This window comes from Trachinotus anak, unplaced genomic scaffold (assembly GCF_046630095.1).
Source record: "Trachinotus anak isolate AG129_WGS33_773 ecotype Australia unplaced genomic scaffold, CSIRO_AGI_Tana_v1 ptg000013l, whole genome shotgun sequence".
NCBI classification, from domain to species: Eukaryota; Metazoa; Chordata; class Actinopteri; order Carangiformes; family Carangidae; genus Trachinotus; species Trachinotus anak.
Window position 1 is genome coordinate 24,072,281 of NW_027273864.1, and position 23,668 is coordinate 24,095,948.

A 23,668-nucleotide genomic window follows, 5' to 3' on the forward strand; every position below is an offset into this window, starting at 1 on the left:
TTATTCCATAGCGGTCATAAACAAGATGGTTGAAGTGGTCTTTGTTGGATGGTTTTCTTTTGTTGTATACTCTATCTTTTTAAGACATGTTGAACTGAAGGTGTCATCCATAAGCAGGGAATATAACATTTTCAAATGCCTACCTGGAGATTTTTTTTTTTAGCTATTTCAAATTCATATGTAACTCTTAAGTAAACTCATCAGCTTAATGTATGTAGAATGGTGTGTATTGACTGCACATGTTATGACACTAGCCACTGGTGTAGAGCATGTGTTGCTTTTGAACTACTAATCAGTATATTCTTAAACTCCCAGAGGGTCGTAGCTTTGGTTCACTGCTGCTGCTTACACAGGCTGCCGAGTGTATCTCCTGTCAGACATCATCCATGCTGTGGATTGAGCCCTGAGTGTCTGTGATTATAACATGATCACTGGACTGTATCTCTAATCCACATGCACGTGTGTGAGCTGAGGACTTGTCAGTGTGGCGCAATGGCCTCCACTGCCGCCCGTCTCACGCCCTCCTCTCGTCCCTCCTCCCTCCCTCCCCCCGGCAGATCGACCCCCTGGAGATGGACGCAGACATGCAGTCCCTGGGCAGCACCACCTGGCTCTTGGACCAGCGGGACTCCAATCGGCGCCCCGTCAGCACCAAGTACGAGACCACCATATTCTGAGGCCGGATCCCCACAGCTGCCCCTCTACACCCCACCCCCTCGTACTTTCCTCTCCCTCTGCATCCGGTTCTCCATTTATCTCTCTCACACACACTCCCAAACGCACACACACACACAAACACACACATATATATACATGCGAGCCCCGTGCCTTCTCACTGTGATGGTATAGCACCCCTCAGGGCTGCCTACTCCTGCACCCTCCTTTGCCCCGCCCCAGCAACCCACGCCAACCTCCTACCTGCCATGACAAACACTCCTGCAGCTCTCCCGTGCCTCCCCAACACCCCTGGCAGCCTCCCTCGCCCGTTGCTGCTGCAGCCAATGGTGGAGCCCTGGAACGGAGGATCCTGGACTGATCTCATTTTACAGTGGCCCTGCTCTCTCAACCAAACTGCCTCTTCCTCCTCATCCTCCTCTTCCTGACAACTTGCATCTGCCTCCAAATCCCCGATAGCTCCCAGAGGTTGCATCTTTATTATTCTTTCTCTTTCAGGCCATTTAAAAAAAAAAAAAAGATTCTTAACAGGCAAAACAAACATGGTCATTTTTACTTTGCTCTGTATCTAGACTCCTCATTGGCTTGATACAACAGCAAGTTTAAGAATCTTCAGAAGATTAAGTTTATAATACTGAATAAATTGCAATGTTTTATTTGTCATAGCAAAGGGGCCAGTGAGTCAAACTGTTAAAAGGAGTAGTTTGATATTTTGGGAAATACTCTTATTTGCTTTGTTGCTGAGAGTTTATAGGAAGATCAATACAACTGTCAAGTCCATACAGTAAATATAAAGCTACAGCCAGCAGCTTAGCATAAAGACTGGAGATGGGTGGGGGGTTGGGGGAGGGACCTCTGAAGCTCGCTGAGTAACTTGTTTGATCTTGTTTGTTTAATTCTTACAAAAAGTGTAAAAATGGCAAATGGCTGCTTTACAGGGGGAGGAGGGGTCATGTGATTGCAGGTCCCTAATAGCTCCCTGAGGTTGCATCTTTATTATTCCTCCTGTTCCAAGCCATTTGTTTAAAACTGATGCAGAGTTGTGATTACATAACCTCCTGGAAACAGCAATTTGTTGCTTTATAGATCAAACGAATGAGATGCGTGTTCATTATTGAGCTTTTGCTACTTCCGGACAGAGCCAGGCTAGCTGTTGCCAAGAGTGTTACTATCTAAACCGTAGCAAGAATGCAAGTAAGCCTTTTCCCCAAAATGTAAACTTTTTCTTTAACAGGCCACTTTGGTATCTATCAGAGTGAAGTTATTAATGATTAGTGAAGATATAAAATTAAATATGATACATTTTGTTTTTTTCTTTTATCACTTTTTAACTTTAATTTACTGTCTTATTTGATTGTTTGGTTGTTTTGCCTCAAGACAGTTATTTATTTTTTTCTTTCTCCATCTGTAGCCTGTCCTGTCTTACCAGGCATCTACCACTGTGAGGCACTATGAGGAGGCTGCTTTGCTAGCATGGGATGCAAGATGGACAATTAATCAATGAAAGACAAAACAGCAACATGCAGCAAACAACTTTTTTTTTTGTTTCTTTTTCTACGCATTTGTATAATACTCATAATATCAACACGATGGATGGTTCATGAATCTGTCACTGATGTCTGAACTCAAACGGACCAAGAACTACTGAACCCTCGTACAAAGACACACACAGGAGGACAAGTTTCCTACACTTTACCGAGGACAACAGCCTTACTTCATTCGGGTTATCTATAATCAACTAAAGCCCCTCCCTCCCCACCTTCCCCTCGACCTCCCTGAACACCACCACCACCATCCAACAACTGCACGCCTTCCCCTGCTTCTAAAAAAAAATAAAAATAGACAACACTTCTAATTTCCTGGTATATGAAATTGACTGTGACTGGCTGGGATGACGTTGTTCTTTTGATGGTACAGTTTTGTCCAGAAGAGAGTCTTTGCTCTGGCCTTGTACTGCCCAGTGCCTCTCAGCATTCATGGTAGCACTGAGAGACTGCAAATCACAGCATCTTCTTATTGTCAATAAAAAAAACAAAAAAACAAACAAACAAAACAAAAAAACAAACAAACAAAAAAACACTGTGTTAAAACATGGCACTATCCCTTTTAATACCTTCTTTTCTTTTTCTTACGGTGCAAACAGGACATTAGTGCATTTTGTGATACCTTTTGATAGACGGGGGCTGAATGAAATACTTTGGGACAGAATGATTAAGAAGGGATTACGAAGGGATCCCGACATAAATACAACCACAGGCAAAAAAACCCAAAAAGAATAGTACCAAAAAAAAAAAAAAAAAGTAAGCAAGTACAGAGTGTACTGGCATTGGTTTCACATTTTACAATTTCGGTAATTTAAACAAAAACATCCTCAACAAGATTTCATTTAACTGGAGTATATGAATGAGCCCTGAGCACAATTTGGTGCACATTTCCCAACATAGCATCTTATCATCATGATTACATGAGAAGGTATCCATGCTGTTTCACACCAATTTAGAATTAGGTACAGTTCACACAAAGTATGTCACTTGAAACTAAATGGCAGTGAAAAGATTTAATTCCACCACATTAAAAGAGCAAAGTCTAAATGTTGCTCTGGTGTAATGTTAATGCGAATGGATTTGTTATGCTCAAAACGTGACATGATTTTTATTTTTATTTACTTTCTTTTTTTTTTTTTAAAAAAAAAAAGAATTTTCCTCCTGCACTGTGACTCAGAAAAGCTCTCTGTGGAGTCGACACATATCTGTGGGTTCTCCCCTGTCTGCACTACCTGCTGTGCGTGCTGTATGCCTTGTTTCTGTCTGTCCTCGTGGGAGTTTGGACTGTTACTGTTACATCACTGGCCACTGTCCTTGTTTGTGTGTGCGCTGCAGGAGACGTGAGGTTTTGAGCTCCTCTCCAGAGGACAGTGTGTCTGGAGACTGACTGTTCAGATGTAACCGGTCTGTGTGCGGTACCGTGGCTGTGTCATTGCCACTCTCTTCTGACTGTTAACTGTTAGCTTCCACTGACGATGCATGTTGGCAGTGTTTTTTGTGTTTTGTACCCTTTGATGCACTTGGGCTGAGCAGTCGTTGTATGTACTGTAGCAGTGTCTCGTCTCCTCTCACTCATCTGCCATTTGCTTTTATGTTCTTTTGTGCTCTCTTTGTTACACACCAATACAGCGATTCATTTTCATCCCTCCTCCACGTCTCCATTGTCGTCACTCCTCCAACATTTTTGTCACGTATGTTCTTCCATTTTGTGTCACCAAGACAACCTGCTCTAGTATGGATGCATAATATAAAAGCATTACACTTTAATGAGCAGCAGCTATATAAAGCAAGTTTTGGTGGCATGTTATGGCTGTGCATGTACCAGTCTTTTTAACATTGGTGTTTTCCTTGTGTAGCTCACCCCAGCGTTCAAGTTTCCGGATACCAAGCTGTGAGTTGAAGGGGAGCAGCCAATGTGAGTGTGTTTGCGTGTATTGAGTTAATGGGCAGAGCAGTGGAAAAGAGATAGAGAGAAAATGAGAGGTAAGCCTTACGCAACGTGCAGGGCCAACCAGCGCTATTCTGACATTTAGATCTCACTCTGTATATCCCCTGCTCCTCCACTGCCCCTGAAATGAATCCCAACACACTGATGAAAGGTAACCTGTTGTCCCACATCACTGGCTAAACAGGACCGGGGTGCCACTCCTGTCTTGAGAAAGGTCAGTCAGAAAGGTCAAGTCTAATTCCTGGCCTCCATGTGACTTTCTGATCTTGTCATGTAGGTACTGTAATGTTTAGAGCACTGTAGACCATTAATGATATAGACCATTAATGAGCATTTCTATTGATTCAGGTCTATTGGAGATAGCAACTGTGGGGATTGTTAAAGGGTAAAGAGAAATGTAACAAAATGTAGAGAAAAAAAAAACTGTACCAGCATACAATGCTTTGCCCATGTTTGTGGACAGAGTATGGTTTGTCAATGAAAATGTGATACTGTTTAAAATTTCAAAGCAATATTATAATAATGAAATTAAATAATACAATGACAAAAGAATCCCTCAAGTCTGTTGTCAGCATTGATTTTGTTTTATGGTTGAGTAATAAAAGATAGAAAAGAAACATTACACCAGCTGTTTCAAATTTAAAGTGACAATTAGAACAACACAGTAATTATTGTACAATTATACTATCAGTGTTTCCCCTACAATAGAGATTAGTGGGTGGTGCAACTAGTGATTTAAACAAACAATCAGTCCCAGTTTGCCCCTCTCATGTATTACATGACATGGAAGTCACAGAGCTAAGCATCCAATTTTCTCAAGTCAGGTGCCTGGCGATCAGTGTTGATGCTACTGCCAGTATCCTCACAAACTTTTCTAACCACCTAAATAAACGAAAACTAAACCAAACAAAAACAGTAGCAGGAAATGTGGAGAAAAGATATTTCTGGATTAGTAATTGAGTTCAGCAAAAAATCCTTTTTTATGGCACAGTAAACAAATTTCTTTCCCATATGGTTAGAGGAGTCTTTGAGGATCCTGGAAATGTCTTCAAATCAACAGGAAGTGTTGTTAAAAGACCTTATGGGTTTTCAAAAGCTCGGCGGAAATTTATCTTTTAGAAAATTCTTAGCTGTTTTAAGGACCATACCAGTGGTTTTGTGTGTTTTGGCCCATTTAACTGATTTGACAACATTTTAGAAAGTGTTCTGTATTTTGGCTTCTATTCTAGGCATCCATTGGTGTGTATTTATTTCTGTATGATATGAAAATTTGCTAGCTGACTCTTATAACCTGCTTAAGCTGTGTGAACTCTTGACCACTGAATTCTCATATTGCATAATCCATCACAGAGAACATCCCATCTGCATGACTGTCACAGTGACATTATTTATGTGATGGGATGCAGTGCAGACTGTTCATGCCAATGTTGAAACTGCATTACCAAACAAAAATAATTTAACACTGACGACAGTTAATATAAGCTTCATGTTCACTGTGATGGATTATACAACATACACAAGAGTCTGATAAATGTTAAATTTTGTTGTTGGCCGGCTGCAGCACAGATGTCACAACCATATAAAAATTTGGCATGTGAAGGGTATACTTATGAAATTCGATAAAATAAAAGAAGAAACTGAAAACTCTCTCTCCCCTGCAGCATATGGATTACAGACTCACTTAGTTTCACGACACCTTATTAGTTATTGTAATCACAAACTACAAAATTATAGCTTTTCAATCGAGTAATCCGTAGCACTCTGTTTAAGATTTTAGTTTGCATTGTTTGCTTTAGCTTTGCCCACTGTAACCAGTGACGGTTTTCCCAGATTAATGCTTAAAATTCAACGACACTGTTTAATACCCCACCCCTCACTAATACCAACTACTGTGGGGGAAACACTGAGTATATTTTTGGTGTATGATCAGAGGATTAAAAAGAAAAAAAAAACAACCATCAACTGAGTTCAGAAAAAAGTGCTTACTGTCTTTGGCAAATTATACATAAACATCTGTTAACATAAAGATAAGAAGCCAGCTACATATTACATCTTCAGTAGTATTTACAAACTAATAGCATATTTTCTTTGGTACTTTGTTTTTCCTGAGGGTGTATATCTTGAGAGTGAAAGGTGTGAAATGCAACAAAGATGTTTACAGGCAACGGATCATTTCAGACACGCATTAGTCTTGACTCTTGAGTCTTTCCCATTAGCACACTGCAAACTATTTGTTACCTCTGTCTTTCCCTTCACAAAATCTGTGACCTAATATTTTGTGCTGTTAAAATGCATTCTAATAATAATTCATAACCTTCATAATTCATAAAATAATATTTTTAAAAAGGTCCTTTTCAGCAGACTGTAAATGTCTTCTATAAAACAAAAGAGAAAGAAATGTCAATCCAATAACAGAAAGATGCTCTTGGCTCTAATTAGCTCCCTTTTTGGCAGCTAGGTGTTTTATATTTTGACATCTCACTACTGGGTTTCCCTTTAACAGTCTCACTCACTGTATTTACACTAAAGCTACATGTCCAGTGCCATATGGCAGCTTATGTTAAGGTCACCCGAGGTCATCTGGGTTGCCTTCAGTCTAGCGTGAATCCTCCCCGGTCTCGGCCTCTCCCGGTGGGAACAGCAGTTTCCTGAGAATGGGTGCACAGAAGGGACCAAAGACCGTACGGTTGAAGTGGACGATTCGCCCAAAGGCCGTCCCCAGCTCGGCAAGCTCAGCGCTCACCAGCCTGAGGGGAGCAGGCAGCTCTGGACTCCTTTTAGCGGGGCCGCCCTGCAGCATGGCCTGGAGGAAGCCCTGTACCCTTTCTCCTACGATTGATCGAGAGGAAGAGAGGGACAGAAGTCAGCTTTCTGCGGCAGCACACATTCAAGTTTAAAAGCATTTATGTGGACAGAGGTGACCCTCACTGAATGACATTATAATGCATGTTTCTCCTGTCGAATGAAAATCATGAAGCAAGTGAAGATGCACAGATTAAAATATACGATCCTTCCTGGATCAAAATGTATTTTCAAGCATTGACGGTTTTTTCTTTTCATCACACTAAAATGTCTGAATTTTCTGAAAGACATCTTAAACCAGTTCCAGTTCCTCTGATGCTTGCAGAAGATTTGAACCTTTCTTTGTCAGATATGACAGAAAACTTTTTTTTTCCTGCTTTGGACTGTTGGTTATAAAAAAGAAGCAGTCTGGGTTTATTACAATGACACTTTAAAGACAAAACCATTCATCATTAATCAGAATATAATAGCTGAATTAATCAATTAAGAAATTAAACATTGGTTGCAAGACATGTTATACCTGTTGACTGAAAATGGTGCATCACCAAACACAATTTTAAAATTAACTGAGATTTCTTTATCAAAATGCATTACTCCTGTAATGAAATGAAAACACAAGCACCACCAATATCCAGCAATAAATACTTTCGTGCTGCAATTAATCATTTATCAAGGCCCCCTTCCACTCATGTCCTGACCTATGAGTGAGCGGACTGGGTTGTTGTGTTTCCACAGGTCAGATATTTGTCCCTTCAGCAGATCCTGGCTCTCCCGAGGCAGCGCTGCTCCTCCCTGGCTGCTCAGAGCTTCATTCACCTGCTGCAGTATCGTTTCCCCGAGCCCCAGCAGTGCCCCCTTCAGGTCAGCGTCCCTGCAGTGTCAGAAGGCAGCATTAAGAAAATTACCAGCGGGGATCATTAGATGTATATTATATTAGGTCATGGAGCCATTTATTAGAGGTGTTGAGCAAAGAGTTCTGGGACTCATTGAGTGCAATAAATACAGGTCTTTAATAATATCTAGGTCTCTTAAGGGGTTTTGATTAAATAAAATTACATTTTATTAAAGTGATTAAGGGAGAAATGGCCTGTCCTACATTTTATTGCAGCTTGGACCAGCGTGTGAACAGACCTTGGATATCACATGCTGCTGTTCCACATGTATGCACTAATCATGACGTGAACAGAAAGAATGAGGTTAGCTGGATCCCTTCTGACAAGCTAGTTGCCTCCTGTCACCTCCATTGGTTTCCTACTCATACAATACCTGTTCCCCTTGACAGCCAGTACATGCATCACCACATCCTCCTCTTACCTGGTGTGACTGCCCTCCAGCAAGGCAGTGGCGGAGTGCCTGAGTTTACCTACAAACCCCTGCAGGGAGAAAACGGCAGCCCCACACTGAGCGTTGATCAGGAGCAACACGGACGCCTCCAGGACCAGCACCTGGAGCCGCTGGCCCAGAGCGTCCAGACGGGCTCGGTCCATCAGCACAGTCTGTTTTTGGAGGTCAGGTCAGGGTCACAGGTCATATGGTTAATCAGCATAAATATAAGCCTCTCCAAAGAAAACAAACAGCTGTATCTAGATGACAACAAATCTTTTGGAAATAAAAAGCTGCACTGGATATTCTACACCAGTGTTTCCCAACTATGGGGTAGGTTTACAGTTGCCAGGAGGTACGTGGAAAGGCTGTAGATCGTTCAAATATTTTGAAAAAACTAAAATTATAATTTGATTAAAAACAAAACATAACACTGCGTCAGTTATAACATTGAACACATGTTGCGAAGGAGAGCTTGTGGAAGCTAGTTAGCTAAAAGTGATTTATAAAAGATCAAAATAGTTAAATAAAAGTAATGAAATATAGTTATAAATACAGATATAGATATATTTTAGCTTAGAGAAATGGAGAAATGGATAAAAAGCTTACGCTAACATAACAGGATAAATGCTTGAAATTGTTTGCTAAAAGTAGCCCAATGGATAAATGGTTGAAACATGAGGTTTCAGCCACCCACACTTGACCAAACCAACTTCAACATTTACAGTTAAAGGAGAGAACATTATTGTAAGCTAACAATATCTGTTTTTATATAATTAATTTTGGCAAATAAGAGCCCGTACAAAATCAGTTTTAATGACTTTGAAACACAACGGCTGATGTTGATGAAGAGGTATTTGATTTCAGCTGACTGGTCTGCGTGGATGTGTCTGACAAAGAAAGGTGGAGAATCTCTGTGCTACAACACTACATGAGCACTAATGTGTTGTCACATGCTGTAATATGCAGCAGGGTGAGGAGGAGTGCGTAGCGAGATTGAATATTCCCCGCTAATCAATTAAATATCAGTCAGAAGAAAGGCGTAGTGTGATGTAATTTTGCAGGCTGCAGCTGACCTCGGGATATTTCTGGTCCTGCGGTTCCCAGTGTAGCAGACGCATGTAGGCCCGGTTGAGGACAGCGGTGGCGCTGATGGGACCTTGGCTGTCAGGACTGGGAGAGTCAGAATCGGACTGAGCTCTGATGGCTGACGCCTCTTCTAACACAGCTGTCTTAAGCCAAGCGGTTGTATTATCCAGAGAAGCTGAAGAAAAATGTAAAATTACAGACATTACTGTATTATGAATAAAAACTATGATACAAATGTACAATAGATGTAGTCACGATTGCTTCTACAGAAAATAGTGAAAAGTGGCTTCTAGTGTTAACCAGTTAAATTGTGTTTGCACAATTTGTGATTGCAAATAAGAGCTTCTGTTCTAAGATCATCATCTAAAACAATTTCCTTTTGAAAAATTCACAGCTAAAAAAATTCAAGTATAGCTGTTACTAAATAAAATCATAGAATACAACTCTACTTTAGAGCTGAAATGGTTATTTTATTAATTCGTTGAACCAAAGAAAAATTAACATGTCTTTTTTTGCCTAAAATTTTCTGATTTCAGCCTCTCAAATGTGAATATTTTCTGTTTGTTTATATGGCTGAAATTGTTTGCTAAAAGTAGCCCAATGGATAAATGGTTGAAACATGAGGTTTCAGCCACCCGAACAGGTACACACTTGACCAAACAAACTTAAACATTTACAGTTCAAGGAGAAAACATTATTGCAAGCTAACAATTTCTGCTTTTATATAATTAATTTTGTCAAATAAGAGCCACTACAAAATCAGTTTCAATGACTTTGAAACACAACAGGTAACCAAGGACGTCACCTCAGGCTCTATTTGATAATCAAAATAATTGTTTGATACAGCCATTAATTTTTTTTTTTTCCAAATGAATTAATTTGCTAACAAACTGTACTTTGGAGGACAGAATCAGAAACACGTGACTAAAAGACATTTTCATGAAGGACATTTTGTACCACAGCTATCATGACTATGTCAGCATCGAGGGCCTTGTCACTTAGCTAATGACTGAGAAGCCAGCTGTACTTACATAGAGTAATATCTGAGCAAAATCAGCAGCTCCTCATCCAATCTATGAGAAGCTGTGAAATGGCAGGACGGTGCTTTATAGCGACAGGGGTCAAAATTTGTTTAATTGAAAACTGAAATGCCCCATGATCATAAATCCTACACTCACACAGTCACCTTTACTATCTATCACTCACACTGTAGCAGCCAAGGTAGAGCTTTAAACACACTGGAGGGACATCTCTCACACTCACCCGGCTGCTTGTCCAGAATCTGCTGGAATTTGGCCCTCTCGTACTGCACGGCCTGCTGCAGGAGGTGAGGCCTCAAACTCTGGATGGTGAAGTTAACCATGTCGGTCTTCATCAGCCCCAAGACACGGAAAATCTCCCTGAGGGAAGAGTGAGGGTCATCTTTGGGTGAAAGTTATTAGCATGCTTTAAAAACTAAAGCTGCTAGCAAACAAGCTAATTTTATTTATATAGTACTTGTTGAAACAGACAGAGTGCTTTACAGAGGAAGGGACAGATGGAGAACATTATATTTAAGCACAGCGAAATTAAGTGTTTAAGCAACAAAGTAAATGTTATTCAATCAAAAAAAAGCCAAAGAACAAAAATGTTTTTTTTGAAGAATAATTGCTTTTTAAAGAATTTGTGGGAGGCTGTTTGAGCAACAATAGCAAAAGCATGACAACATTTAGTCTTTAGTGTTCAGTTGAAGTATAAGCAGATGCACAAGCAGACACACGGAAAAGGACATATACTTGAAATCGCCACTGATTAGCAGGTAGACTAACAAATAATTCATTTAACCTGCAGAAGATTTACAAACAAATACATTAAACCACACTTGCAAGTTGAAAACTCTTTTCAGCAAGTGTAGTGTATAAATACATTAGGTTTACTTTACACAGGAGTTTTTGTAATAATGTAGTTTATCGGTGACACTTGCAGAGATACAGTTGGCTGCAGACTCTGGACTTAAAAATGCAACAAAAACGGATTATTAGAAGGTCTGAAGTCTGACCCAACCTAACCTTGGTTTATTGATCCCTCATCAGACGTAAGCTTATTCTGTATAGGTGGTGTTGTCCTGCCCTCACCTCAGGAGCTTCACAGGGTCCGTGAGATCTCTGAGTGCTCTGACCTCTGGGTCACGCACCGGTGCACACAGAGACGCCATGGTGTTGATGATGTACCCTGCCAACCTGTGGAGGTCTAGAGCTCCGTGATCAACCTCCTGTTGGATCAATTCCATGTCCAGGACTTCATCCAGCTGAGATCTCAGTTTGACGTGACCGGGCAGCAGCAGGGACTGAAGCATCTGATGGGAAACATGAGCATTACTGTTATCCTTTATAGGTTTATGTGTTCATGTGAGCTAGTGTCCTTGTTTGACTCTTTTCCTCCACACATACATACAGTATAAAGTGGTCCAGTCTAATAATCTAATCATTATTAATATCAGGACATGCACATTAAAAAGATTTTATGGCATAATTTTCATTGCAGCTGTCAACATAAAACTGGCCATGTGGTGCGGCTTCATCTCCATTTACTGTTCAGTCACTAGATTCATCAGGTGAAACAGACAAGCTGCCACCTAGGTTCATGTATTTTATGAAATGCTTTCATAATAAGTGCAAAAAGCCCTAGTACTTTATCTGAACTATTCAAATGTACAACCACCAATCATATAAAATTTTATTTCAAGATTGGTTGTTATTCGTGATGAGAGAACTAATCAAATTATTCATTAGTTGACTGACAATTATGAGTAAAACTTAAGTAAAAGTTTTTAGTCTTTTAATATGTTTAGATTTCAGACTGTTGGTTGGAAAATAAGCAATCTGAAGATGCAACCTTTTCACAATTTTACTTAACAATTATTTGAAAATATACAGTAACCACTAGTTGAGCTTCACTGACAAATGGACTGATCATATTGGTAGATTCTACCTTATTGCAGATATATTGAACTGGTTTACATGTTATCTGATCAGCAGTAAAAACAAAAAAGGTACAGCAAAGACATTTTTTATGTTTTTACATGGGAGTACTGACAAAATCTCAGCCAACAGCTTAATTACGATTCTTTAATTACCAGATTTAAAGATTCTTATTAAATATTCATGTTGACTCACTAATACGCGCTGATTTTTTTTTTTTCCAAAATGTCAAACTATTCCTTTAAACAATAATGAGTATTTTCTTTTGCTGTTTATCAGTACGAGAATCAGTAATGAAAATATCCTCTTTTTTTCAGCTCTAGGTTTTATTGTTACCTTTTTTTTATTTTATATTTTCACCATGAATAGCAGATATCTCTGAAGTACACCTTGCCCCTGTGCAAGGATGTCGTATTTGTGTTTACGTGGCATTTGTCAAGACTGTAAATACCTTTTAAGACTTTCTTAATACTGTACCACTAAAAATGAAATACTCAATATTTAATAATAATTTAATAAAGAACACTACTACTACTGATTACATTATTTCATAAATTATAAAATGTGTTATTGACATTTATTTCTCATGTTGTCAGTACTACCCAGCTGTCAGTAAAACAGTTTACCAATGAAAATATAATGAATTCATTTAATATCCTGAAACTGTCAACAGGCCATTAGTCAATAAGTTTTGTAACCACTGCGGCTAACAATTCTAATAATAATAAATATTTGAGGGAACTGAATTCAGTACTTTTTGAGGACTTTTGTGACCTGCAGATAGCCTGACTTACAGTCTTGACCTCCTGCAGGAGAATGACGGCATGATTGTAGTTTGGAGGATCACTGTTCAGCTGCTCCTGAAGACTGTCCCAAAAAGCCCGGTGAACAATCTCCGTCACTCTGCCTTCCAGGCTACAGAGAGAAAGATGGTTGAAAAACACTTTCAAAAGATACTAAACTCCCAATTAATTTTGGAAACAAGAATAATTGTAATAATAACTTCTCTTGCCTGTCTGTGGGAGGGCTCTTGGGTTTGAAGCAGAAGTCTGTGTTCACCACTATCTCATGTGCGAGGCTCAGGTTGGAAACACAATTTTCCAGCTCCATCAGACTGGATAATGAGGCAGTGGGTGGGCTCCCTGACTCCGCAGACAGGACACACACACCCACAGATAATTAAAACTGCCATGGTGGTAATAATTCAATTACTGATGGTCTCTGAACGTGGCTGAAAACAATAACTGCTATAATAAAGCTCCATACCTGTAGGAGAGTCAAGTTTTTCCAGACTGGGAAGGTCAGCGGGGGAATCATCAGCCGCCTTGTCTCCTTGATTAGGCATTTCAGCACCTGTCTAAACATTTTAATTACTACGTGACTAATTAACTCAACAGAACTTGGTAGAATGTGTCATTTTGTTTCTTTTTGGAAAGATGTGTACCATAAAATTATTTAGAGCTGCAACAATCAATTGATTATTCAATTAGTCGACTGACAGAAAATGAATTACCAACTGTTTTGATAATTGATTCATCATTTGTCATTTTTCAAGCAAAAATGCAGAATACTTGATGGTGTCATCTTCTCAAAAGTGACAATTTGCTGTTTTTCCTTGTTTTAAATTACAGTAAAACCGAACAATTTTGAGGTTTTGATTGTTGGTTGGACAAAATCAAGGAATTTGATGGTGTCACAGGTAATGGTGAAGTGCTTTTCTTACATTTTCTAACATTTTACAAACAACAAATGGGTTGATAAGAAAATAAACCAACACTTTAATTCATTGTGACAAAAAAACATTAGTTAGCCCTATATACAATACAAATACAACAACAAAAGTAAAGCTTTGAACATTAATGCATTATTAGTATATCATCAAATATACTATATACACTCATAGCTGCAACTACTGGTCGAATAATCAATTAGTTCATCCACAGAAAAATAGCACTATCAGCACCATCAGCCACTATTTTGACGATCAATTAATTGTTCAAGTCATTTTTTAAGCAAAATGCCAAAACATTCTTTAGTGCCAGTGTATAATTTCTGAGGATTTTATGCTTTTCACCGTTTTATATCATAGTAAAGTGAATATCTTTGGGTTTTGAACTGACTCCACGATTAATCGATACATTTCTATCAATAATGAAAAATAATTGTTTGTACTTGTACCAATTTGATACTTAAAGAACACTTTCCTAATGACATGGACTTTACATTCTCAGTGCAGGACTTTAACTTGTGAATGACAGTGTGACATGAAGTAGATAATAAAAAGTAAAACTGCACTGTAGTGAAAATATGACACTTTAAAAAGGTTAACTTACCTCGTGTTATTTACCGGGAGATGAAAACAATAAAGGCTGTGAACACAATATCACATCAAACTAAGCTACAATGTATCATTCTCCACGTACAGCAACAACACCAACGGTCGGGTTCAAACCCGGGCTAAACCATTCCCCTCGACCTACGGGGGGAGTCTAAAAATTGCAGATTTTCTTGACGTTTCGATTCATGAGCTAAACCCGCTTCCGCGACTGTCATACCATGTGTGGGTCTAAAGGCGTTTAGACGTCTGCCTTTTGTAAATTTACACACAAATCAATAAGAACTTTAACTAGTTTCTTCTTGGTTCCGTCCATTCTTGAATCAAAACAGTGGGCGTGTCCGTACTGTATGTTTCTGCAGCTCCCGCTGTAACGAGAAAACTCACCATACCTGCCCACTGTGGATTCCTCCCCAAACTGTACCTATTGTGTTCCAGGGGTAAACAAAAGGCACAACGGTCGGTGTGTTTGTAGAAATGGTCAATTGTATGACAGCCCACAATTATGGTAGAACACCTGGAAATGTCCTGTTTCCTACAAACAAGGAACTTCTAATACCAACGAGAACAAACAGTGTGAAAATAGGTGAACACAAAGCGTGTAAATCATCCTTAGGACCAAGTACAACTGATTATATGTATTTGTGTGGGCCTCTAAAATGCATCAAGGTCACCTTTTCTTTTTTTGTCTTTTTTTTTTTTTTTTTTAGGAAACATTGTGGACAAGATTGTCTGATGATTTGTATGCATGTTCCAAAATGTAATTAAGTGATTCATTTATTTAAAACCTTTCTGTTCTGAATAAAATCATTTTTAAATTTGAATAGTTTTGTTTAAATATTTATATATTTTTATTTTAAGCTTGTGGTATGATTCTTGCCATACTCCCATTTCACCTTTCTTGAAATGTTAGTGCACCGTGAAGTTTTAAAAAGTTTTTGTACTTTGTTTTGATGTTGTGATACTTCAATCTCCCTGTGAGGGATCAATGAAGTTCATCTCATTTGGATATTTTTAGCAACGAAATGACAAAAACTTTGATGATTGTTTTTATCATTGATCAAGCAAAAATGCCAAACATTTGATGGGTCTTAATTTTCAAATCTGACATTTTACAACTAGATTTGCTTTTCTATCTTATAACACTGTCAACTTGTTATCTTTGGGTTCTTTGTACTGTTGGTCACCTAAAAATGTGGAACATATAATGTCTTTGAGAAGACACTGAGATATAACAAATACAGAAGGTGAACAGTGGTTGTAAAATGTAAAGCGTGACCTAAAATAAATACTTCCTTCAGAATGACACTAGCACAAACTCAGTAACTCATCATCTGAACATAGTATACAGGTGTTGCTTTTTCAAGCCTAGCTTTTGATAAACTGCACATGAACATAATGAAGTGTAATACTGTCCCCAAAACAAACAAAAAAAAAACATTTGTTCCCTCACAGAAAGACTCAAAAAACATCCCAAGACAGAACGGTACTGCAAATTATTTATAATTGCAAAATGTTGTGTAACAAACTGTTTTGATAAATACAAGCATTTAACAAAGCATTATCTAAAAAAGTTGACCTTCCATCACAGCCACAAAACACAAATAGATATGATCATATTTTCATTAGAAAAAAAAAAACAAAAAAAAACATTAAAAAACAACTCTCAGGCCATGATATTTATATATTTGCATATTTCAAAATATTGAACACCATTAAATTTCTGCTTTAAAATAACAGGGATAACTTAAAAAAAATGACAGTTTCACACTTAGTTACAGTCTCTTTCCTCACTTGAGCTGCTATGTACATATAAACTTGTTTGAATTACTGCACAGATGTCACTCTCACTTTAGGTTTCTCATAAGATTAAAGCAAATGAAAAAGAAAATTTGTGCCAAAAGCAGGGCTGTGCAGAGCAAAGCACACCCGAATAGTTCCCAGGATAATTTAGCGTCTTATGAAACTGAGACAAAAAAATAAAAAATAAAAATAAATCAATGTCACATTTTTGTAAATCATTTTGAAAAAGTGGCAGAAAAACCCAAACATTTGTAAGCATTTTAAATCTACAGGAGAAAACTGGTGAGTTCCTCATGAAAGGAAAATCAATGTCACAGAAGAAGCTGGTTAGACGGTTTCTCTGCATTCAAGCTTTGTATTCGAGAGCGGTGAGAGTCTTATTGTGAGAAAAGGCAAAGGAGCATCTACTGAATAAAAATGAGCAAAGTAATGAATGCAATCTACTGTTCCCAGCAAGACAGTCATTTCTCTCTCATCCACACGCTAACAAAACTGTACAAATAACGTGTCTAATAATATAATAATAATGATAATAATAATAATAATACAATAAATTCAGACCTCACTCATGTGTCTTAACACCTCAGTTCAGCAATGACTGTGTTGCATCATGACCCAACCTAGACACAAGTGAACAAGTAGAACACTTTGACACTGCTTGTTCTTTCAGCCTTGTGTTCTCCACTGAACTTTACTGCCTCATTAACGCTTGCTATTGGAACTTATAATGTCTATTATCATGGAATCTGTGTTATCTGGTTAATGACATGTGATAAAGGCCCCTTGGTGCTGCCTGCAACCACACCTCGTTTTAATATGTGCTCTTGTTATCTTTATTCTGACCACAGTATGATCGAATCGTAAATTCAAAATAGGTACACACCAAGGCAAGTGAAAGCAATGCTGTTGTATGAGCTTTACTTACTTTGCCTTTACAGATGAAGGGTTGTCTGTAGCTTTGAGATGGGCAGCTAGAGATTGCAAGAAGAAACTTAGGTGATCTTACGGCTTGTCTTTACCCTGGTGGCCTCAGGGTTAAGGTGCTCTATGGATGGCATTTACACCTGGCTGGGATTTGTTCCTGACAGATGCATTTCCATTAACCTGCTTAATGAACTTAAAAACAAGTAACGGACACAGGTACATTTTGAAAAAAACTCAAATGTCGCAAAAGAATTTCTAGGCTTGCATGACTATTCGCCAAGGCAATATTTAGCAAAATTTAAAATGAAAACACCTGCTTTGCATTCAAGTCGTAGCGCCTGATGCATCATGTCCCAGGGAGCAAGTTCCAGCCAAGAGGCAGATTGCTGGAAATCTGTGGTCACATTTAATTGGAATGATATCGCAAGAGGAGAAAACCCAGCTTTATTCGAATAGCATCACTGGATGGAAACACAAACAACTTGCATTTGTGTTTTGTTGGCTTTTTGACCAAAAAAAAAACAAAAAAAAAAAAACACCTTTTTTGCGCAAAACTGGAAACCCGGCTAATGTGTGCCAGACCACCTCAAAATCTAGTCTGGTGGAACTGATAGCAGTGTGATTGCAATGTGTTCTGCATTCATTTGCATCAGCATGAACACGTTTCTTATCCAGACCAGCTATTTGGATATGTGTGAAACGTGTGAAAATTGGCCATTCTGCCACATCTGTCAAAGATATCTCACTTAATGTGAGAATCCACATTTTGGAATTTGACACATTGTGCTCCCAATTTCATTTCAGCCCACTGCCTACATTGTTTCTAACTAACAAAGAACTGCTTACCCCCCACGAATGCATGTTAAACACGGCAAAACAGCATCTAAATTACACCGCAGGGCTGTGTGATTGAAGTGCTCATGCCACCACTAGTAAAACCATCAGTCCCAGTAGCTGAAGTTCCAAAAGTCACTGGGTTATTGAGCTGATGCAGGTGAGTATGAGCAGTTTCTAGGGTCAAGTCCAGCGACATCGAGATTTATAAAAGGAACCAGTCCAGTGGAGAGAGGGCAAGGTCACAGTGCAGTCAGTGCTCTATGCTGTCAGTGCTACAATGATGCATCCTTTGCCCTGTGCTAAGGTATACACTGCTCCTCTCACTCTCTCTCACACACACACACACACACACACACACACACATACCAAAGCAACATAAGAAGAACACAGATGCACTCAGATCAATGTGCACATACGCTTTCCTGCTATGAGTCTTTAAGCATGTTGATGCGTGCAAAGATCTTGAGTGCAGGCCCCAGTTTAATGTTCATGGTGCTCATTAGGTGGTCCTCCTTCAACAGGAGCAAGGCCTGTCCATCAATCTCCTGAGACCGAAACTCGTCTGCAATCTCCTGACAACCTGCATGAACAGTGGGGGAAGTACAGGCTTCAGTTAATCATCACAAAACAGGATTCATAAGCAAAGCAGAGGTGTAAAACTGGCTGCTTCAGTATGTAAAGCTTTATGAGTGTGTTTCTGAACAACCAGGGGGTGTCTGTTTACTCCGCTGACCTGGCAGTGAACAGATGAACTCATAAACTTCCTCCACATTCCACTTGGTGGGGTCATTAGGTAAAAAGCGCTGACAGAGTGAAGGTGCACCCCTCCCAGCGCAGCCCTCTTGGTCCGAGGCCCTGCTCAGCTGCCTGTGGACGGGGACCTGAGCCGAGGCCGGGGCAGGAGCCAGGGGTCCTGAGCTGGCTGCTGACAGGGGAGACGGCGGCTCCTCGTAGCTGGACATATCGGAACATGGGCTGGACTCCTCCTGACTGGGCTGTGAGGGATGTGGTGAGGATACAGAGCCATGCTGAGTCTGCTGTGGTGAGGGGGACAGCTTCTGTAAAGAGAAACATCCAGGTATCACATTAAGGCTCGGCATTTGAGAAATTAATGGCTCATCAGTAAAACACTGCTGGGAAATTGTGTTAGTCAGAGCAGAGATTAAGGGGGTAATACATGAGATTTATACTGTACAACAGCTTCAAATGATTGTAATATACCCGCAGGGAGTTGACAGAGGTGTGAGATTGATACCAAAGCCTCAGCAATTACTTTGTCACATGCTGAAGCCTCTGGCTTGTAAAACTCAGATCAGACCAAACATGAGACATAAGCACCCCCCAATGGAGATTCCAGACCCAACCCCTGAGACAGTACATAATTAAATCATTGAAAGATTGTTCCTGGGCCGAAATAAAATTAAAATTTTCAATATTAAATATTGTGATATATTACATCTCTGCTCAAGATTGAATGTTTAATTATCTTAACTACTAATATAACTTTGTATTCTTACAAGCTTCAAAATTTTAAGGGGAGGGGCAGAGCAGCTGGAAGTACAGTGTATGTAAAGTGCAATGTCAAAGTTTATTGGATTAGTGGTAAAAAAAAAAAAAAAAGAAGAAGAAAAAAAAGAAGCAAATCCAATTGCTTATGATGTCTACATAACATGTGCAGAAAGCAGAAAATCACTACTAATTATTTCCCATTTTTGCTGGTCACCAATAAAGGCTATAAAGACAAGGATCATAGAGCACATAATGATCCTTTAAAGACAGAGGGAGAGAATCAGGCACTGACACAAATGATGCTTAAATTCATTAAAAAGCATGAGGCGTGACAAGTACAGGGTATAAAATGTGCAGTGGAAGCAGTATGTGATGGGAAATGAAGTGTTGATGAGGAAGTTTTCCAGCAGTGAAGGTGTGTGTGTGTGTGTGTGTGTGTGTGTGTGTGTGTGTGTGTGTGTGTGTGTGTGTGTGTGTGTGTGTACCTGCTTCTTAGCCTCTATACTGGAGCGACCCTGAGATCTTCTACGCCAGCGATTCGTAGGTTTACTCCTCTCTGGATGGAAAAGGCCTATCCGCTTAGTACAGCCCACATTGTACCTGTTCACAAAGGTCCATTATCAGGGATATGATTTACAGGAGGAGGAGCTACTTATTAAAATTAAAACAAAATATAAAACCAAAACGTTTTATAGGACTTGCCGCTTTGCACAAACCACAGAGCAGAATCTTTTAGAGCCCTTGAAGGTGTAGGCAAAGTCGACCCAGCCACAGTATTCACACGTCAGCTTCGGTTCTTGCTCTTTTTCTGTGGAAGAGGAAACAATAGAAACAAGAGACACACACTAAATATTCATGTCAAATTCTGCTGCACATCATGTAGAGGTTAAGGACACAATTATCAAAATGATATTTCTACATCTGCTCCAGATATCAGGGAGATGGTTGAGGCCCAGTGTGTAGGTGTAATTCACAACTGTTTAGACACACTTTCCCATTAAAGTGACTGGGGGGGTGTGTCCAAACTTTTGAGTGGTACTGTACAATAAGCAGCCAAATACAAACAAAGAAACACTCACCAACTCAGGTGGTATTTAAAATAACAAACCTTTGGTGTGTTAATCTCCATTAAATACAGGTTTCTGTTTCCCTTTATTTATTCAGTGATAAGCTAAAGTGGCCGAAGCTGATGATGATCATTTGCCACTTCCTGTATGCATTTCACTTGTGATGTGCAGGCAGTGGTAGATCTTTAGTGTGAAACCAAAGGTGTTAACAATGACTTTAAAGACTCTGCAGTTAGCTAACCTTATCAAATATTTACTCCATATACACTCAGTGGCCACGTTATTAGGTACACTTGTGAACTCTAATGCAATCCACAACAACTTGGCAATAAAGCCAACCTTTACGAAGGAAGTGATGTTCCATTTTGATTGACAGTGGGGTATGTAACTTAACTATTTAATTATTACCCTGTCTGCAGTTGTGTTGTACTGGACTACATTATAGTGAGGTATAATATAATGCAGTCTATTACAAAACCATTACTAACGGTAACTTCAGTAATAAACATACAGTTATATTAAAACAGAGAAGAAGAGAAGAGGTAAATTATGAGGCTTGGCAGTTGTGCTGGATTGCACTTGGCACAACTGACATTACAGTTAATTAACCACAAGTTTGTAGCAACTGGAGTTTAAAAACACAACTGATGGACACCATTTAGCATGTTGGTTCTGGTCTGATGGAGCCACACACCATCACAAACTTTCGAATTCTTTTTCTCTCACCTGGCTGGTTCATGTCCTCCGGCTCGGAGTCTGTGTTTGCTGCGTGGCTGAGCGGAGTTTTGTCAGGGTCTGAGGAGAGCTGATGGTCCAGCTTCTTTGGGCTGTCGATAAGAATGGGCAGACGCTCCACCTGGTGTCAGGTAGAAAATATTCACAACTGTACCAAAATGAAAGGATACAACCTCCAGGAACAAGAAACAATGGAAACAAGGAACACTGTCACAGCAGCTCATTTAAGTGCTGAGACTACTTTACATGTGTATATCTTTTAGAGCTGAAATGATTCGTCAATTATTTGATTAGTTGATCAAGAGAAAATTAACTGGAAACTATTTTGATCTTCAATTTCTAGAAATTAACTGTTTTTCTTGTTTTGTTAGTCATCTATGAAAGTAACCTGAATATCTCTGGGCTTGGGACATTTGTTTTGACCAAACAAAGACATTTTAGGATATCACCGGGGGCTGTGGGAAAATGTGGGGGACATTTTTTGGTATTTGTTTCTATTCTAAATTTATCAATTCATTGAAAAAATAATCAGTAGATTAAACAGTAATCAAATAATCATTCGGTGCAGCCACAACATCCTTATGACATGGTTGAAAAAACACTAAGTCACAAGCGGAGTCCTATTTGACTATGGTCAGTCTAACATTTTGCACTGAATATCTTTTGGATTTGGATTTTATTTATTTTTTTCAGCCCTGTACACATGTAAATGTAGAGAGTATTTACACCAAATGTCCAGTAGGAGGCAGTGGGCCCAAAGTCTAGAAATCACAATAAACACATACAACCTTAACAAAATGAAAATTTTAGTTTTTTAGTGGTAAATAAAGAAACAATGACACAAATGTCAACAACAGGCTTACTGATACACTGTATAATCAATATAAGATAACAATATATTTAAGGGAGGTGACACAGATTGAAGGAGGACTTACATGCCTTGAGAGACATGAAACACTGCAATGTGTCTCATTATACACACACCTTCATCCATCTGTACTCCTTCACAGCTACACAGTCCTACCTCACTATAATTAATGACTGAATCAAACACAAGCTGTGAGCTGTCACTACTAGTAGTAACAGAGGGTTGGTGTTTTCCTGCTGACAGCTCCCTGCAGGCATGTACACTGGAGAGAGTGGTGGCTCTGGGTTGTTTATCATGTTTCTCTGCTGGTAAAGCTGAGATCGAGCACTTACACAGATCGGGAATGGCTCGGCTCCCTCCTGGATGACAAAGCCTTCAATGACATGTGTGAGGACCTGGGGCTTGACGATGGCCTGGGGCGGTTTGTTCTCCCCATTTTGCGGCGTGCTACCCATCACGCTGGGCGCCTCGCCCTCATTTCCTGAGGTCATGGCTGGAGGTGGAGTCCCAGGTGTAGCACTCGGCCTCTTAGTTGAGCCCCCCCCTGACCAAGGAATAAATACAACAACATCCAGTTAATATCGTGTATATATATATATATATATATATATATATATATATATAAAATATAATATAATCCTGTTGTCAGATTGAATGAAATTAGAGATAATTAGACAATTAATCATTTCAGTCATTTTTAAAGCATGACACCATACATCTCAAATTGAAACATATGATGATTTCCTTGCCATATGTGATAGTACATTTTTTAACAAAAATACTGATCATTGTCTGGACTCAGCTTTTCAAATGTGAATATTTGGTGTTTTTCCTTGGCATATGTGATGTCATGTTTTAGATCAAACAAATAAAACCAGAAAGAGAGATTAATCGATATTAGGATTCTTCCTTAGTTGCAGTTCTTAATAAAATGAGAGTAAAGAAACCTATTTACATCAGCAATGTGGGGTAAGTTAAATCCTAGTTTACTCACCTTAAAAATAAGGTGGGTATTAATTAAAATGTGTCTTCATATGGTAACAGATTATACCACTAAAGTATCAGATACCAAGCTAGGTATGCTTATAACGTTATGTAATGCAAACTAAATACATAATTATCATATTATAGAGCCATCTACATGCTGATAAGAGATCAATTATCCACTAATGGTCTAACAACAGACAACAATACATTTTGAGGTGACCTACTGGCACAATGTCGGTCCGTAACAGGCAGTAAATTCACC

At 39.1% G+C, this 23,668-nt stretch overlaps 3 protein-coding genes across 8 annotated transcripts in view; 1 reads left to right on the plus strand and 2 right to left on the minus strand.

Moving 5' to 3' along the window:
* anks1ab (ankyrin repeat and sterile alpha motif domain containing 1Ab) overlaps positions 1-4,727 on the plus strand; it is a 40,964-nt gene extending 36,237 nt beyond the window's left edge. For 3 of the 6 annotated variants that reach the window (XR_011693318.1, XR_011693319.1, XR_011693320.1), the window contains 2 exons: positions 558-1,143; positions 2,087-4,727. Coding sequence is in view for 3 of the 6 variants with exons in the window: in XM_071495180.1 (XP_071351281.1) it covers positions 558-677 (120 nt within the window). In the remaining 3 variants the exon portion in view is untranslated. Of the gene's footprint in view, positions 1-557 lie in introns of all 6 variants that reach the window. The other 3 variants (XM_071495181.1, XM_071495182.1, XM_071495180.1) reach the window with 2 other exon arrangements.
* Positions 4,728-4,729: 2 nt separating this feature from the next.
* LOC139631180 (T-complex protein 11-like protein 2) lies at positions 4,730-16,029 on the minus strand. The gene is made up of 10 exons (XM_071495183.1): positions 14,675-16,029; positions 13,608-13,698; positions 13,354-13,483; positions 13,136-13,256; positions 11,496-11,716; positions 10,645-10,781; positions 9,369-9,556; positions 8,284-8,465; positions 7,668-7,840; positions 4,730-6,996 (listed from the first exon to the last, which is right to left on the minus strand). The coding sequence occupies exons 2-10, from the start codon at positions 13,684-13,686 to the stop codon at positions 6,764-6,766; spliced, it is 1,464 nt and encodes a 487-aa protein (XP_071351284.1). The 5' UTR covers positions 13,687-13,698; positions 14,675-16,029; the 3' UTR covers positions 4,730-6,763.
* A 134-nt stretch (positions 16,030-16,163) lies between these two features.
* The window catches only part of phc2b (polyhomeotic homolog 2b (Drosophila)), a 35,583-nt gene continuing 28,078 nt past the window's right edge, over positions 16,164-23,668 (minus strand). The window contains exons 10-15 of the mRNA XM_071495179.1: positions 22,752-22,963; positions 21,543-21,672; positions 20,452-20,557; positions 20,235-20,349; positions 18,974-19,298; positions 16,164-18,820 (exon numbers count right to left, since the gene is read on the minus strand). Coding sequence (XP_071351280.1) covers positions 18,666-18,820; positions 18,974-19,298; positions 20,235-20,349; positions 20,452-20,557; positions 21,543-21,672; positions 22,752-22,963 — 1,043 coding nt within the window. The 3' untranslated portion in view covers positions 16,164-18,665. The remainder of the gene's footprint in view (positions 18,821-18,973; positions 19,299-20,234; positions 20,350-20,451; positions 20,558-21,542; positions 21,673-22,751; positions 22,964-23,668) is intronic.

Excerpts from the sequence above, each read along its gene's own strand:
- LOC139631180 (XM_071495183.1), bottom strand. The coding sequence starts at position 13,686 with ATGCCTAATCAAGGAGACAAGGCGGCTGATGATTCCCCCGCTGACCTT. Across the intron at positions 13,484-13,607 it reads AAAACTTGACTCTCCTACAG|GGAGCCCACCCACTGCCTCA; the intron begins GTATGGAGCTTT and ends CTGCGGAGTCAG. Across the intron at positions 9,557-10,644 it reads GATTCTGGACAAGCAGCCGG|CTTCTCTGGATAATACAACC; the intron begins GTGAGTGTGAGA and ends ATTTTTCTTCAG.